Source organism: Dromiciops gliroides, chromosome 5 (genome assembly GCF_019393635.1).
Source record: "Dromiciops gliroides isolate mDroGli1 chromosome 5, mDroGli1.pri, whole genome shotgun sequence".
Classification (NCBI taxonomy): Eukaryota; Metazoa; Chordata; class Mammalia; order Microbiotheria; family Microbiotheriidae; genus Dromiciops; species Dromiciops gliroides.
This window is the reverse complement of record NC_057865.1, coordinates 253,922,884-253,941,524: the sequence shown is the minus strand read 5'-3', so window position 1 is coordinate 253,941,524 and position 18,641 is coordinate 253,922,884. Positions and strand designations below refer to the sequence as shown.

The following is an 18,641-nucleotide window of genomic DNA, read 5'->3' as shown; positions in this document are numbered from 1 at the left end:
CTTGACCATTCATTCTTTTTCCTACTTGTTTTGTTTTTTTTTTTAATTTTTGATATTTCCCTACTAACCTTGTTTTTTCTTCTTGGCTAATTCTATATTCAGACCTTCTCTATACAGGGTTTTTAGGAGGATAAAATTAGATATTTGTAAAGCACTTGGCATGATGCCTGGTCCCTAGTAAGCACCACATAAACTTTTTTTTGGTTTTGGTTTTGATTGAGGCAATTGGGGTTAAGTTACTTGCCCAGGGTCACACAGCTAGTAAGTGTCAAGTGTCTGAGGCCGGATTTGAACTCAGGTCCTCCTGACTCCAGGGCTGGTGCTCTATCCACTGCACCACCTAGCTGCCCCTAGTAAGCACCATATAAATAAATGTTAGCTATTACTAGTTATTACTACTCCCAAAAGCGGACAAAAGAAATAGCAACAGAAGTTAGACAGAGAAGGGGTTTTACTGTCCTCAGTCACTTTCCTTCCACTGCTCATCTAGAAAAAGAAAATAATTGTGTCGTTGGTGTGTTTGGTCTTTTTTTTTTTTTAACTTTAAGCTTTTTAGGATAATGTGCTTGGATTGCAGCCATGTTTTCTTTTAATAGCTATTAGGGAAAAGGCATGGTGCTGCTTTTCCCTTTAACATTTCCCTCTCCCATTTCTTTATTTTTATATATATTAACTTTACATTACAGAGACAAGAAAGATTTGCTGACAGGTCACTTTTGGAAATGGAAAAAAGGGTAAGCTTCAAATGTTTTGTTGAACTGAGAATCATTTTTCCCCTTGGTTACCAGTGGGATTAAAATGGAAGTTTATAAATCCTATAGTAATTTATGGTGTAAAAATACCATAAAAGCTAAGTGATGCTGGGCGGGGTTTTTATAAAGTTTTCTCCTGATTCCAGAATGTTTTTAGTGAATTGAAAACAATGTGTAAATGCCATCCTTTCATACCATGTATTATATATAGTAGTGTACTTAAAGACATGCCCAATTTGATGTAGTTTTGCTGTCTTTAAAATTAAAGCTCATTTTTTATTCCCAAAGTCTGTTCCCTTAAACTGTGCTTTGGGGAAAACAGCCTTTAAATTCCATTATTACTATGTTATGTTAAATTTTCATAGATATAAATCAGAATTATTTTCAAATTATAAAATACAATTATGCTTTCAACTATAGCAGCTGTGCTCTCTTGATTTATAGATTCAGTAGCCAAAAATGGTGAATCTGAAATTTTTTCTCCTCCCTATTGTAGAAACAAATTTAGGGAAACAAAAGTAAAAATAAATATAGTATTTTAGTGTTTCGTATGCAAAATTACATCTTGTGTGTTAAATTACCAGTTAGATTTTTAATTTTTAATAGCCATTCTTATTTTAAAAATCATTTTTAAGTTGGAGACAACTGTTTCATCAGGCTCCTTTATTAATGAAAAAAGTATTACTTGAATAGTTTAGCTTCCATGTTACTAGATTATAAATGCAAATTTCTAAGAAAACATAAATTTCTTGTTGATGCTTAATATCCATTTTGTGTCCTTTCAGTATTTTAACAAACATTAAGTTTTCTTTATCTCTGAAACACAGTTATAATACAGTCATCTGTTATGTATTTGCCAGTATTGGACAAGATGAGAAAAGAGGCCAATGGCTGTCTCAGAATAACAAAGAATACAAAACATGCTGCTTTTTCTAACAACCTCACACACACATTCCCACCATGACATGAGCTCAGATCTCCTTCATGACCAACCTCCTCCTACAAATGATCCATGAAATGTGAAGTTCTAATATGGAAACCTTTTATATGATTGCTTACTGTCTCAGAGAAGGGGAAGGTGGGGGAAGGAGAGAGAGAATCTGGAACTCAAAACTTTTGAAAAGAAAAAAAATGAATGTTTAAAATTGTTTTTATTTCTAATTGGGGGAAAAACAGTGTTTTTTAAAGTTTAAGATAAAACAAAACGTCAGGTTCACTCCTTCGGGACCATCTTGTCCATCCATCTCAGCTTCCTAAATGAGGATAAATTGAGCCCTAAAAAGAGGGATATGACTTGCCCCAGGACCCCCAAGGCCAGGCCCCTAATCCCTAAGCAGGGAGCTTTCTGCTGTGCCTGCCTGGAAGCCCCTTCATGTCACTGGGTTATTTCATTATTTGTCAGTGTCTTTCAGTAGATACTTGATTGATGATTGGGCAGAACCCAATCATGATGTATCATCTTGGATTCTTCCCTTTGGCATTCATAGATGTAGATCCTCTCACACTGGAGGCCTCATTCTAGGGTGGGACTATTCTAATTATATTGATATTTCTATCGAATTGGTTTCCTTTGTAATCTAATTATTTTCTATTTCATGTTTGGATAACATTCTGAGAAGTCCATAGGCTTCACCAGACTTCCCAAGGCAAGCATCCACGACACACAAAACGTTTCTGATCCCACGCTCAGTGCAATACCACCTGATCTGTTACATGGGGATAAGCAAACATTGCTCATTCTAGCTTATAGGGTGATTTTCAGAATATATGAAATGAGGCTTGTGAGAACTCTTTGAAAAAACATTCCAATATCTAGAGAAATGCAAAGAGATGATGGGCTTCTTCACCAGGAACTGGTGTTATTAATATAATTGGGAGTTTATAAAGGTGTGTGTGTATGTGTGTGATGTTTCTTGAGCATATTCAATACTGGAATGATAAGTTGCTTGTAAGAATGTTTATAGACTGCTAAAGTAGGTTTTAAAAATCAGTTGAATAAAATCATAAAGACAATTAACAATGGCAGTAAATAAACGCTTTTTACTAAATAAATATTGACAGTAGTTACTAATTGGGAAACAGATTGTCATAAAAAGAGCTTCAGTATGATTAAACTAAATTCAAATGGTTTATATCTGAAAGGTGACCGGCAAGAGTCAGTATCTTCTGGGCGGTATGACCTAACCAAAGTTTTATAGCACATCAGTTACCGCTGCTCGCTTTTTGCATAACACCTCAGTGTGCTAATTCAAACAAACCAACCAACACTACCCTAATATACCGTATGCTGCTTTTGCAATCACTCTTTGCAAGAAAACATAACTACTGCAGTTGCTTTTAAATTAGACCCACCGCATTAATGCTACACAAAGAAATCAACTTAGAAGTAAGCCTCTATAATCTATTAGTTGAATTATCACTATGGAAGAATAATTGAACTGTAGATATGAATAGCATAGACATCAAATTTTCCAAGTATAACATCATCTTATTCACATTTGCTTGTCTGCTTTTTTGCTTAAACCACTTCAGCATAATCGTTTGGGGTTTCTTTTTGTGTGCATATGTGGGTTTGGCTTTTTTTTTTTAAACTTCCATATGAATTTCTTCATCTTTGGAGTGGTATAATCTATTCTATAATTTTACCTAAAATAGTTTACCTAAACATCTTTAAAAGACTTGGTATGAAGCATTGTGTCTATCAGCATTTCAACTCTAATGAAAAGATTATTTGTTAATAGAAATATATTAAAAACAGGTCTTGATATTTCATTTTTTCAAACTTTAGAAAGCTTTCTACACATCACCTGCATCACATCTTCTGTCTACACTGCTCCTGAGTTGATTTTTTAAAAATCTTGTATCACTATTTCACTGTGTATATAAAAGTTTTTTAAAATGTGATTATTTTGTTATTAGTAATATTTAGCACATTATTCAATCCTAGGAACGAAGAGCTCTAGAAAGAAGAATATCTGAAATGGAAGAAGAACTCAAAGTAAGTAAGCTAATGCTAATTAAAATGAGTTCATGTTTAGGGCATATCATCATTGGAGTAACAACATTAAGTTGAATGATACAGATTCTAGATCGCTCATGCCTTCCCTTCTCTTCTCCTTCCTACTTAGCTTCTTATTTTGGACCAGACCACTCAGTGGGTTTTCTATTACAGAAATAAGCTCAGTCATTAAATTAACTCAGTCATTAAAGTTCATAGTTTCACAGTCCTTGTGAGCTATGGGTGTAGAAAATAATGGTCACATAAAGTTTGGGAATTGTCAGTGGATTAGCCATAAATCTGTTCTCCATTTGCATTGATAAGTCTGAAATTGTTCTATATTTTAAGGTATAGAAATTATTCCTAAGTATTGAATGTAATATTGACTTCTTTATTTTTGAAATATACTTTACTACCTAAGTATTTCTCATACATTTCATTTAATGTAGGAAAGATTACTTATCTATCTATACATTTAGGGAGAAAAATCTCCAACCTGGTTTTTTTCTTTGAGTTTTTTCAGTACTAGCTTACAATGGAATAAGGAGGGGAGGGGGATCAGTAGAAATGCAAGAAAGGATGCACCACTTTTCTAAAAGGTGAGCACCAGAAAGGTGGATAAGGACCTGTATTACTTTGGGAATAATTAAGAATAAGATACTAGGTAAAAACGTTTAAATTGCTGCAAGGGGACTTGAGAAGTGTGCTTAGACATCATTGCATTGTTTTATGTTAAACTGGTATATTTGGTGCTTTTAGTTTTTAACTTCCAAATGTAATATCTATTCTGTGTAATAAAATTTTTAAAAAGGAATGTCAGAAATAAGCTACTTTGTCATTGTAGACTGAAGGGTTTTCTAAGTGACCTAGCATTTGCTTTTCTGAAGTATACTCTAAGACTATATCCTCTTTCTAAAGATCTTAGCAAGACTTATTTCTAAGAATAATTTTTTTATTCTTCACCTCTACTTTTCTTTGTACCTGTTGTGCTATTTCTTCTCCTTCTCTTCTCATTCATTTTTCTTTGTGTTCTGATTCCTGCAGAACCTACATCAAATAAAGCAAATTCAGACTCTGAGAAAGTTACATGAGCGACTGGTGACTGAGAATAGGGCCTTGGCCAGAGTGGTAGCCAAGCGATCAGGGTCCTGTAGGCACCTACAGGCTGTCAAGTTGTAACTTGTATTTGCTTCATTTCTTCTTGGTAGAGCCAGGCAGGTGTTTTCTGTTTTAGTTTTAGTGTGCTGGGCCTGCTTTTACCATTAATGCCTGTGTGTCTAAAGACTGTTATGTAACTGTTTTAATTATGCATGCTGCTTCTTGGAGTTTTTAGAGAGTGATCACTAATGATTCATGGCAACTGATGAGCTGCAGTCACATTAAAACAGTCACATTAATGCAGTCACATTAGTCAGGGAACGATTTAAGAATCGAATGAAAGATTTTTGTTAGTTGTATAAATCTACTCCAAAATCTGTACTCGATAGGTATCGGAGTCTGCTGGGTTTGGGGCTTTGGTTTTTAATACCACAGTTTTCTTTCATAGTGTCTTTTTAACAGTCTTAGGCGTGGGTTTTAAGTTGATCAGAGAGACATCCACATTTGGGATATAGTAAAAAGTTTAAAATTGATAAGTCAGTTACAGGATTTAAAGCTGAAAGGAATCCTGGATATCCAGTCCTCTTAGTTAACAGATGTATTATTTATAGTCTCCTTATTCCTCCTCTTCCCCGTTAATTTTAGACCCATTCTGGCTTATATTCACTTTCTTTGTTATTCCTGTTTTCATCAAAACTACATTTCTTAATAACAACTTTACCTTATTTAGTTATGTTTTCTGTTGAAGTATATAGAAGTCTTTCCTTTATAATCAAACATTTTCATTCCCAAGGTTTGCCTGAACATTTTATTCAGGGGGGCTGCTAGGTGGCAAAGCACCAGCCCTGGATTCAGGAGGACCTGAGTTCAGATCCAGCCTCAGACACTTCACACTTACTAGCTGTGTGACTCTGGGCAAGTCACTTAAGCCTCACTGCCCTGCAAAAAAATAAAATAAATTTCATTCAGAATAATACTATTACATTTCAAGTTAATAGGCAGTTTCATCAGTATTTTGATGTTATATAGTGGAATAATATGGTAGATGTAAGAACTCTGGAAAGTATAATTTCTCAATGGTGAGAGAAGTATTTGTCATTGGGAAAGCCAGTGAGAACTGTTTGCTCTTCCCTAAAATTAATTACTCTGGTATTTCTAAGCCTAACTTGTTTCTGCCTTTCTCCCCTCCCTCCCCCCAAAATCATAAAGGCTCAAGTCAAATTGCCTTTTCATAGTTGACACTGGTATTGACTGTACCATGGATAATTCTTGATAAAGTATTCATTCTCTTTTCACCCTTCTCCCAAATTTGTTTTTATCAGAAAAAAAATTCTGCGATTTTTCTCCATCTTCATCTATTTTGAGCAATTCTAGAAAGCCTTCACCCTATTTGTTGTACATGTTTTGGTCTTATTATTGAAGATATTATTTATCAGTGTTTTCCTAAAAAGATATTGTAAACTGAATATACTATACACACACAATGCAAAGTGCTTTATAGTTTACAAGAAATAAAAAATTTGAGATTTCAGCAGAAACCAGAAAGCCATTTTCCTAGTTGGACTTCTAAGGCAGTATCTTCTAATAGTAATAAAATATAGTACTAGTGTAGACTGAATCTTAATCTTGAAGCCAAAATGAATCTCAAATTTTTCTCCCTGCCTTTAGAGAACCTGATTGAGTCATTTATTAAACAAATTAGAAATTTCTTCACCAAGATGACTGACTTTTTAATGCTGTTCCATCTAATTTAGCCACTGAAAATATATTTAACTGACACAGCTTGCTTTTTGTTTGTGGTGAAAGTGTAACATTTGTTAAAATGCCTAGAGTGCAGTATTGGCTCTTGCACTGAGATCTTACCCCTTTGTTTCATTTCTTGCTTTCCTACAGTTAACCTTGGCTTCTTTTTTTACTTTCAGATGCTACCAGACCTGAAAGCAGACAACCAGAGGCTAAAAGATGAAAATGGGGCCTTGATCAGAGTTATAAGCAAACTTTCCAAATAAAAGAAAAGCAGCAAGTAATGACATTGCACATACTAAAACCCCAGTGGACCATAGTTGGCAGTCACGGGATTCATGGGGAAAGAATCCTTCAAGGCTGTCATTTTCAAATATCCTGCCAAATGCCCTTTTATCTGTGGGTTATTTTATGGGGTTTGTTTTTGACGTTTTTTGATTTTTTTTTTTTTGATTTTTTTTTTCTTTTGGTTTTGGTTTTTTGGTTTTGCTTCATTTTTGCACCAAGACCATTGTTTCATGTTAATGCAGCTGCTGAAAAGATGAAAATGACTGAGAAATCTTGTTTACAGCTACAACATATATAAGGAAAGTGTTCAAGGCCAGATGCGCCTCAGATATTTAACCAGTAAGCCTTAGTTGTACAGAAACACTTTTGCATCAACAAAAGCTTTCAGCTCTCACAGAAGACAGTTACTCAACATGTTTTTTTGATGTTGTGCCACAGCTTCCAGTTTTCTTCTATTCCATTTTTTGTTGTTGTTTTAAATCTTAAGTTTGGATTTGCCTTTCTCCCTTCTTAACTATTCATGTGCCAGACCTCCCCCAGCCCCTTGTACAGTGTTTTCACAGCTTCGTCATTTGCAAAGAACACGCCTTCTAAAGTACATCCTTGTATAGTGATATAGTATTGTGTTGTTTAGCCACCTGGAACAGAAATTCTTGGTGGAACATTTGCTTTCACTGTTGGTGCAATATGCATTTATTTCTTATATGAAATGCTTTAACGTCAATTCAAATTAGAATTCCACAAATCCTATTTTCTGCTTTCATTGGTCATGTTTTTTGTTTGGGGTTTGTTTTGGGTTTGTTTTTGTTTTTGTTTTTGAAATTGTAGAGTAAGATGTTGAATACTGTAATCTTCACGTTTATTTTAGCAGGTACTGAGTGATGCTGTATATATCAATAAGTGTACTGTTTGGATTTTTAAACTACCACATGGCATGCTTGACTTATTTCATTATTGCAAATGTCTGTTCATGCAAAGTAGGCTACTCCAGAATAGTGTTAAAATTTGCAAACTTTGTGGTATCAAGAATTTAAATATTATGCATTTTATGGAGTCCTATCTTTACAAAAGGTTTCTACTGTAAAGTAATTTTCTTTCCAGTTTTCATTTGATAGTGTTCACCATAATTAAAGTTGCTTAAATATAATTGCTTCACTACATTTCACATACCTGTATTTATCTGAGTGCTGTCCGAAACTGTTGTGCTAGCCAAAGTAATGTTATTAAATCATTTCCAAACCTAATCCATTACTCATTTTAATGTTTAAATGCACTGTTATTGCCATGTGAAGGGGCATCTAATTTGATACCACCACCATCATGTCAGACCATTTTGTACATTTCAGTGGCCTTTTTCAGAAAAAAACAAAACAAAAACAAAACAAACAAAAAAAAGAGTACTTAAGCAAAGATGTCTTTTGTTAAGATACAAATAGCTTTTATATTTTCATTTAACCATGTGAAAATAAGACATCTTCCTGGCACATAATCTGTCTCCTAAAACCACTGAACAGTTCAGCCATTAAAATAAATTGTACATTGTAAAGCTTGAAGTAGCTATTGTATTATTGATTATATTGTATACTATATTAAATGTGAATTTGTACCCCTTCATTTAAAAAGGTCATTGTGTTCAACTGCCTAATTTAGGTTATTTGGGGGGGTGGGGGGGTATTTTGGTTAGCAGGACATTGTCTTTCTGTTGATTGGTTTTATGAAGATACAAGGTTATGCTCTTACTACCAAGCTCAGGATTCTTGATTTTTAAAGGTACAAGGATAGTTTGGGGATTTTTCTTTTGTCATAATTGAACTGTATGAAAGGTGGGTCTGAATATAGAGACTTTCCATGGTCTGAGGTAAAATATGCAGATAATTGATCAGTTTGAGTGGCTGCAACCTGTTACGGTGTTGCGCAACAGTTAGGCATGCTGAGGATGATCTTTCGTGATGTTTGGATGCCTGTGAAGAATGATTAAATACGTGTTTCTAATATTTTAGTGTTTTGTATTTAGGTTATTTATTCTTTGTATCTAAAACTGAATGGCTACTGTGCTATATTGATTTAATTGGTAGTATTGCGCAGACTTTGTTTCTGCATGAGACTAGTTGCAAAACCCACTATTTTGGAAAAAATGTATTTTGACATATACAAATAAAATAAATAAAACTATTTTAAATGTCTGAAACTTTTCTGAAGGCATGTTAAATTCTGTTTTGAGTTTAATATTTAATGCCCAGGTAGGCATTTTTTTCCCTACTAACTTATTTGGATCTATGTTATGAGTTTTTTTTTGCTTGGGGCCTTTGGGGGTTTGTATTTTTTTGGTCCAGACCTGTGATGAGTGTTGGTATATGGAACATCCAGTGAGAAAACTTGCTCGTCCAGTTTTTGCAGTTGCTAGCCTTAAAAGATGGGGCGGGGGGTGGGGGGAGGGGGGGCAGCTAGGTGGCGTAGTACCTGAATTCAAATCTGGCCTCAGACACTTGACACTTGACACTTAATTAGCTGCGTGACCCTGGGCAAGTCACTTAACCCTCATTGCCCTGCAAAAAAAAAAAAAAAAAAAAAGATGGGCCACAGTGGGAAAGTATTGACAAGTTAAGTGACTTGCCCTGGACCACACAGCCATTCTGCGTCAGAAACGGGACTTGAAGCCACATTGTCCTCTCTTCAACGTCAAAGCTTTATTCATCATAGCATGGTTGCCAGGTTATTTTTTTAAATGGCAATATTTTGGTAAATTACACTTCATTGTCCATGCATATATAATTGTAATAGTAATTGTTATACAATCCACATACCCATTGGGGAAAGTGTTTGTGCATTTTATGCACCTCGATCTGTATGCAGAATCTGAAAACTAGGGTGAGGTTTTTGTGATTATTTATCTTCTAGTAAGAATATAGAAATGAATTTCCGAAGACAGCTGCTTTAGAACACAAGAAGCTGTAAATGGTTTCTAGTACTTTTATTAAGCTCATGTTTCATAGTTGTAAACATAGAAGTATAAAAATCTATACAGGAGACAATTCTGTTTTGGACAGTCTATCCATACCAGATACATCGCTGATTTAAAGCATGTTGGAAATTATATAGTTCTCCACTGGATGTTTGATCTCATCTAGTAATGTGAGTATCCCTCTAACGCTGCAGATTACAGCCCTAACTAAGTCTTCCAATTCTATGGTACTGGAGACCATGTCTAGCAGGATGGAATCCTTCGTCAAGTGCTTTTGACATCCTGAGGCCATCTATGGGACACGGACTATCCCTTGTTTATCTTAATTCTTCCTTTGCAACCAACTTCTCTGTAATTCCTTATTTTTAATGTGTTGTATCCTGTTCATGTCCAACATATGGCTTTCCATTGCCCTTTAGGTAATCCTCACCTTCGGTTTTTCAGAACTTAGAGTGTTTCATGACTCACAGCCAGAATCAGAATCTATATGGAAACACTAGTATTAATGGATACTACAGGCACTTTTGCTATTAGTTGTCCTAGGTTTGGTGATCGATCATTAAAAGGGATGCTTCTAGACAAAAATGAAATATTTCTATATTTATGTTTGTTTAGAGACCTTTGCAGTTGTCATTTTAAGTAAATTAAAAAGAAACTTGGGCAACTCTTCATTACCTGCTGGACCAAAAGGTTCTACGTTTGCCCATTCCTCGCCTACTTCTATTATCAGTACTCAGTGATTAAAAACATTTTCACATTGGCGTAAGCAAAATAGAATTATGAGCAAGGCAGATCTGCAGATTATATAATGTCTCCCAAAATCAAACAAGGGAATTCTTGATTATGTATAACAGTCCAGGTTAGAATAACATTACTAGAGTAGATTTTAAACTTAACCCCCCTGGAAATGTGAGTTATTTTTCTCCATTTCTTAGATGACTTTAATTCCTTTGGAGGTCCATGTGATCCATTTGTTAGAGGGATTTGGTCAGCTGAAATACCAAATTTTTGTCTCCACATTCTCTCTGTGTTCCACATGCCAAGCTGTATTTCCTTATATTTCCACTTTGTTAACATTATTTAGTGGCACCTATCAGTTGATCGGTACCTTGGGCTCTGTGTAGTTTTCCAGAATGTTAAGTAATACACAATCTGTATTTTTTTTATGATTTTTTAGTAATAGAATTGTGGCGCTAGAAGAAACTTTAAAGATGAGCTAGGCCACCTATTAATTTTACAAATAACAAAGCTTAGAAAACTTAGGACTTGCTCATTATCAAACATACATTATTGAGAGAGGCCAGTGCCCTGACCTGGGCTAATTCAATGCTATTTCCACACATTATAATAATTAAATAATTAATTTGGAGCTGAATGGAACCATAGAGGTCATCTAGTTGATTTATTTTAGAGATGAGTAAACAGGCTGAGGTAGAAGTGATTTACCCAAAGCCAAGCCAATAGTGAAAAGACAGCCAGCATCTGAACGGTTGTCTGATTCCAAATCCAGTGCTCTTCCACTGTAGCAAGTATTCATTGCTATTTTTACACTCTGTGTGTGTGTGTGTGTGTGTGTGTGTGTGTGTATGAAGTACACACACAGCCAAGCAGTTTTCTACTCTACTTTGAAAAAGGAGTAATTGATAATTTCTTGCATGTTTTTTGCTAGATGCAGGCATAAGATTCCATCATCAATAAAGGAAATGTTGGAAAGGTAACCAATTTTATGTCCAGCTACAAGAGTCTTTCCATAGAAATCATCTAGTTTAAATCTTGTAAAATAAAAAAACTGGCCTAGAAAGATTAGATTATGTACCCAAAGGGCACACAGTAAATAGAACCAGCATCTTGGAATTCAGATTTTCCAAAGAGAGGAGGGGTCTAGCCAAGATGACAATGGGAGGAAGCGATATAGCTGAACTTACCCTAATAACTACTCCACAAAGATATAGAAAGCACTGGAACAGATCTTGATCAAGAAATCGAAGGGAAAAAAAAATAGTCATTTTTCCTGCCTAGATTGGCAAAGGGAAAAAGAATTGTGTGGCCCCTGGTCTGGCTAGTTACATAGCACACCTGGAGCTGTGCACCAGCACAAGAAGGGACCACATTTATCACAGAGGGGCCTGACCTTGTACAAAAAGTGGGAACATATTAGCTAACCATTCTGTCACACTTTAAGCAGGGAATGGATGGCTTCTTTCTCAAGATGTACTGGAAACAATTTTCATGCTGCAGGTAAAAGTTTGGACTTATTCATGTTTCCAGTTCTGGAATTCAGTATGGACTGAAAACAGGATCTGCACCCAGGAGTGGAGGACCAAGTCAAGGGGCTGTTGACTGCAAACTGAGCAAGGAGCTATGTGGCTCTGACTGCAGGAGCAGAACGGGTTCTCAGTTCCAGCTCCTAGGCTATTCTGAAGCACACAGAGAATACCCAGGACAACAAAACCAGGCCAAAGGAGAGTCTACAGGTTGGTCATTCTAAACCTAAGGAACTTTCCAACTGCCTGACAGTGCTTGAATCCAATAGCAGTCTACTGAAGTTCCAACGAAGGGTAATCCCTGAGGAATGTTCCTCAGATCCAAACCCAGGCCGGGAACTTACAAAGCTCAGACAAGGGGGACAATGCTCAGACTTTGCCCTGGATCAGACTGGTTTGGGCTCACCAAAATCTTTCATACCTCTAGTTTCTGAGCTATCTCTGAAATCCTTGAAAAATGGCTTGATCAAATTCTTTTAAAAACAGAAGAAGAATCTAAGATAACAGAAAACAGAACCAAGCATAGTTGAGAATTCCTTCAGAAAGGAACAGATCCTGGACCTAACAAAAAGTCCAAACTCTGGGAATAAGACTGGAAGAATGAGCAAACAAAAAATGCCACCATAAAGAGGTGAGACCTGTCAAGATACAAACCCAGAAGAAGAGAATTGCTCTAAAACATCTGTACACAAAACCTTGGACACAAGTTCAGCTAGAATTCCTGGAAGACAAGAAGCAAGAGTTTTTAAATGATTTTTTATAAATTAAGAGCACTAGAGAGGAAATAAATATGAAAAGAAATGAGAATGCTAGAAGAACAAATTGGAAAATGAGAGCTATGGAAAAAAGGTCACTGAACAAGAATAATAGCTTGTTATATGAGGTACAAAACCTTACCTTAGCAACAAAATCCCTGAAAGTTGGAATGAACCAAATAAAAGCTAATGATTTTATTAAGAATGTAAGTGTAGGAGGTGATAAGGAAAATGAGTCCTTCTCCATAGAGATTGTTGGTATCTTGGGAGAAAGCTGTTTCAGTTGAGTGATGAGGTGGGAGGCCAGATTGTAGAGAGTTAAGGAAAGACTTAAGAGGAAAGGAAGTAGAGAAACTTAATGAAGCATTTCTCAAGTTTAGCCACAAAAGGGAAGAGAGATATGAGACCACTGCTAGCAGGGAAGCATTAAATGAAGATTTTTTGAGAATGAGGGAGATGACATGAACATCTTTATAGGCAATAGGGAAGCAGCCAGCAGACAAGGAAAGATTGAAGATAAATCAGATTGGGGATGGAAGGGGGGTGATAAAGGAGGTGATTGGCTAGCAGAGAGCTAAACACTTGTGCATGTAGAAGGGTTTGCCTTAGCAAAAAGGTCTACATCTTTATGACAGGGATGAAGGAGGAGATGGTAGCAGATGTCTGGGAAATGTGAATTGAGGAGAGAAGAGGAAGCTCTTGGCAAATTGCCTCATCTAATGAAACTAGTTTTCCAGCTGAGACTGGAAAATTTGAGGAAAGATGATATAATTTGGAAAAGCTATTGCAGTGAGTGCGATAGTGAGTCAATTAGGGAGATGAAGGAGGTTACCTTTATGCAGTGAGGGCCCAGTTGAAATAACATAATAAATTTGTACAGGTTCCAGGCAGCATGGTTTCATGATTTTCTCCAGGTTTTGTTGTTTAGTCATTTCTTTTGTGTCCTACTCTTAGAGACCCCATTTGGGGTTTTCTTGGCAAAGATGCTAGAGTGGTTTGTCATTTCCTTCTCCAGTTCATTTGACAGATGAGGACACTGAGGCAAACAGTGTTAAGTGACTTGCCTAAAGATATAAACTCAGGAAGATGAGTTTTTCTGACTCCAGGCCCAGCACCCTATCCACTGCCCCACTCAGCTTCCCATCATCACCATTGCCCAGTTTTATTCACCATCAAGGAGTGAAGGCAGTGGATGGTGAGAACAATTCAGGACTCAAATTAAGGGAGCAAGGAATTCAAGAGACGAGGACAGTTGTAGAATTGAACAAGCTTACTAAGAAGTCAAGGTATGGAAAGAGGGAGAGTGTATCCAGTACAGGGAAAGAACTGAGGGACTAAAGGAATGTAAATCGCTGCAGTGAGGACCAAGAACCGGGTTGTAATCTATTGTCAGATATTCCAAGAAGAGAATTTCAGAGTTCATTAACGTAGAAGTGGTGCATTTGTGGTTAATGGCCAAGTCAAGAGTATGACCATCTCCATGTGTAACTGAGGTGTGGTGAGTAGATTTAGAATGTGACATTGTGGGGAAGGGTTAGGTTAAGGAAGTGTGGAACTAAGGAAACAAAGCAGAGAAGGGAGAACAGACTTTGTATAGTGACTGGGGTTCAGACTCACTGAGATGGGGAGGATATGACTGAGTGGGAGTTTTTTCATCATCAGTTGAGTTCAAGAGGATGATTAACATCACTAGAGATTTGACCTAAGTGGTGCCTCCTCATGGTAGGGGGGATCCCTGAGAGGAACTGATGGAATATTGTTTCTCATATCCCTGTGGGAAGGCCAAGCCAGGAGAAAGATGGAAGGAGCAGAAAGGAATAGTATGTCCCTGTCCCTTGAAGGTGGGATGGGTCCCTCGTGAATTGGAAGAAGCCAGAAGGACACAAGACGCAAGAGATCTACACAAAAGAAATGTTTAAAACACAAAAGACTCATAAGTATGCATTGACAAAGTTTTAAACATACAGCAGTAACTTTTTGTTACAGTTAGACACTGCCGAAAGGTAGGTACTTGAAATATCAAAACAAATCATTTTGCTGAAAAGTAGATCAGCATTTCTCCTTCTACTTGGCTCTACACCAAATCTCTCATGATCCACATCTTCTGACAAGCCAAGCCATTGATTGGGATCCTCTTCCTGTTGGCCATGGTCTTCTCCAAGCAGTGCTTTAGTAGTACTGTGAGGACACTTCCTCATAGTACAGCCCAGCCCCAGTTTGGGGACACAGAGACTCCTCACGTCTCAAACTCACAAGATGACCTTCAAAGCTAGAAGCATCCATTTTAGTGTATCAGTTCAGTCATCTGTAACCAGAGAAAGTGACACAAAGCTAAAGAGACTGCTGGAAGCTCGAAGCTGTTCAAGCTATCCTGGGCATCATATGTTTGAAGTCCCTATAAGTGCTTGAGGTGCGAGTGGGCACCCATACGAGTGGTGTGTGTGTGTGTGTGTGTGTGTGTGTGTGTGTGTGTGTGTATGTATGTGTATGAAGAGAGAAAATACCCACAGAACTCTGTAATCACTCAACAGGAGTTCTTTTTTCTGTCATAGACTCCTTGTCAATCTAGTGAATTCTAAGGACCCCTCCTCGTGTTTTTAAATGCATAAAATGAAATTCTTAGGATAACAGGGGACACCAATTAGATTGGAATAAACTTTTTTTGGAGGGGGCAATGAGGGTTAAGTGACTTGCCCGGGGTCACACAGCTAGTAAGTGTCAAGTGTCTGAGGCTGGATTTGAACTCAGGTCCTCCTGAATCCAGAGCCAGTGCTTTAAATCCACTGCACCACCTAGCCGCCCCCTGGAATAAACTTTTAAAAATAATTTTATGGGGCAGCTAGATGGCACAGTGGATGGAGCACCGGTCCTGGAGTCAGGAGTACCTGAGTTCAAATCCGGCCTCAGACACTTAACACTTACTAGCTGTGTGACCCTGGGCAAGTCACTTAACCCCAATTGCCTCACTAAAAAAAAAATAATAATAATTTTAAAAACAAGTTCATGGACCCCAGCTTAGAGACTCCTGTTTTGAATAAGCAGTTTTCCCTGCCACAGTGGGAAGATGTAACCTCCTTCCTCCAGCTGCTCTTATGGGGGCCAAGGGAATTGCTGATTCATTCCAAAGTACCGACTCTTTCAGCACCAAGCCAGTGCCTATTGCCATTCTGGAAGGAACCAAAGCAAATATGCTACTTGGAGAGATCCAACTACAAGGACAGTAGTGTAACCCCAAAAGAGGCTTATCTCTAAGACTGTTCCATGGGGTCTACTCTAGCCCAAAGCTGCTTAAACTGGATCATGACTCCATATGGGGTTGCATAACTGAATGTGGGAGTCAAGAAAAATTTGGCAGTAAATGTCAGATATGTATAACTTTAACATGCCTATATACCTAGGGTCGCAAAAAAAAAACTTGGGGGTGAACAGGGTTAATGAGTGGAAAACGTTTAAGAAGCCCTGCTGTAGACAAAGCAGATGAGTGGGCTTCCTTGATCACACCAATTGCAATTAAATAGGAAGGTGTTGAATCAATCTATCCTTTAAAGAATTATCCATTAGACCCATTTAACATTTTGCAGCAGATTTTTTTAAAAGCCCATTAGCCGGGGCAGCTAGGTGGCGCAGTGGATAGAGCACCGGCCCTGGATTCAGGAGTACCTGAGTTCAAATCCGACCTCAGACACTTAACACTTACTAGCTGTGTGACCTTGGGCAAGTCACTTAACCCCAATTGCCTCACTAAAAAAAAAAAAAAATTAAAAAAAAAAAAAGCCCATTAGCCTTATCATTTCTCAGACCAGAATTGCTTAGAAGTGATAGGACAGGGGCAGCTAGGTGTCACAGTGGATAAAGCACCGGCCCTGGATTCAGGAATACCAGAGTTCAAATCCGGCCTCAGACATTTAACATTAGCTGTGTGACCCTGGGCAAGTCACTTGGCCCCAGCTGCCTCACCAAAAAAAAAAAAAAAAAAAAGAATTCTGTGCAGGGGCTAGCTAGGTGGCGCAGTGGATAAAGCACCGGCCCTGGATTCAGGAGTACCTGAGTTCAAATCTGGCCTCAGACACTTGACACTTACTAGCTGTGTGACCCTGGGCAAGTCACTTAACCCCCATTGCCCTGCAAAAAAAAAAAAAAAAAAAGAATTCTGTGCAAAGCTTTTACAACCAACTCGACTTCTTTTTCCATGCCATTCTGTTCTTTCTCTGAAACTAAAAGGCCACATAAAAGAACTTCTGAACATTTTGTTGGTTGCTGCTTCAAATATTGCCTAGTACTATTAAGAATAGTGTCAGGAAGGGGAAGCTAGGTGACGCAGTGGATAGAGCACAGGCCCTGGAGTCAGGAGTACCTCAGTTCAAATCCAGCCTCAGACACTTAACACTTACTAGCTGTGTGACCAAATCACTTAACCCCAATTGTCTCACTGAAAGAAAAAAAAAAAGTAGTGTCCGGGGGCAGCTAGATGGCGGAGTGGTAAAGCACTGGCCCTGGATTCAGGAGGACCTGAGTTTGAATTCAGCCTCAGACACTTGACACTTACTAGCTATATGACCCTGGGCAAGTCGCTTAATCCTGTTTGTCTCAGTTTCCTCATCTGTAAAATGAGCTGGAGAAGGAAATGACAAATCAGTCCAGTATCTTTGCCAAGAAAAGTCCAAATGGGATCATGAAGAATCAGACATAACCAAAAACAACTCAATAACAACAAAAACTTAACAACTGGTAATCTTTCCTAAGTCTGCTATTATTTCTTCTGTCTTTTTTCCCCTTTGCTGATGCCAGTTAAATTGTTTGTTTCTTCTAGCCTAAACCCTCTTAACAACCAGCACTAGTTTTTTTTCTCTATCCCTTTTTGTCTTTTTGTCGCTATAATGCCAGTTCAATTAATCACTTCCCTAAATCTAAACACACTTCCCTTTTACACAGTAGGTACAAGGATGTATACCTTGTATTTTCAACCCTCATTTCCTTCTTTTGCATACTATTCATCCCATTCTCAATAGCTCTTATTGTATTCTGTCATTCTTAGATTTATCCTAGCTTTCATCACTGCCTTGTAACAACTTCCTTTTTCTCGGGTCCCAAATAGCTTTCATGGTGAGTATTTAATCCTCCTCATAACTGGTTTACACCAGTACAATAATTAAGTTGAATTTAATCCTATCTTCAAAAGAAAAGAAACATGAAGAAAAACGTTTACCACTTTTTATAGTAGGAATTATGTACTTATTCAGGTATAGTCATGAGAATATGTTCAAATGTATATGCTAAGACTGGAAAATTTATCTAACATTCCCCCTTTGAATTCAATCGTTTTTATTAAGTACAAAACACAAATTAATCTGGATCTCAAGGAGCTTACTTACATTCTATTAGAAGGCTACAATTTATAAATAAATACAACATGTAAGTAAAAACACTAATTACAAAGCAATTTCAAGAGGGATAGAGTATTTGCTAGAGGGATGAAGAATGGTTTTGAAAGATGAAACAGCCCAGAAGATGAACTTTTTCTAAAGACATTAACCTCTTATGATACATTGGACCTAATTAGAGTAGGGAAGAGCCGAATTCATATTCAGCCACAGAAATTTACTATTTATATGATACTAGGCGAATCACAACCTGTGTTCCTCATTTTCCTCATCTATGAAATGGTGATAATGATGACATCTGCTTCCCAGGGTTGTGGTGAGAATCAACTAAGATACTATTTGTAAAGTTTTTAGCATCATGCCTAGCACATAGTTGGCACTATATAAATGTAGTAGTAAT

At 37.2% G+C, this 18,641-nt stretch overlaps 1 protein-coding gene across 7 annotated transcripts in view; it reads left to right on the top strand.

Annotated features, from left to right (window-relative positions):
- The window catches only part of PPP1R12A (protein phosphatase 1 regulatory subunit 12A), a 183,153-nt gene extending 174,619 nt beyond the window's left edge, over nucleotides 1–8,534 (top strand). For all 7 annotated transcript variants that reach the window (XM_043966758.1, XM_043966755.1, XM_043966759.1 and 4 more), the window contains 3 exons: nucleotides 687–734; nucleotides 3,700–3,750; nucleotides 6,771–8,534. In XM_043966758.1, coding sequence (XP_043822693.1) covers nucleotides 687–734; nucleotides 3,700–3,750; nucleotides 6,771–6,857 — 186 coding nt within the window. In that variant the 3' untranslated portion in view covers nucleotides 6,858–8,534. The remainder of the gene's footprint in view (nucleotides 1–686; nucleotides 735–3,699; nucleotides 3,751–6,770) is intronic.
- The last annotated feature ends 10,107 nt before the right edge of the window (nucleotides 8,535–18,641 follow it).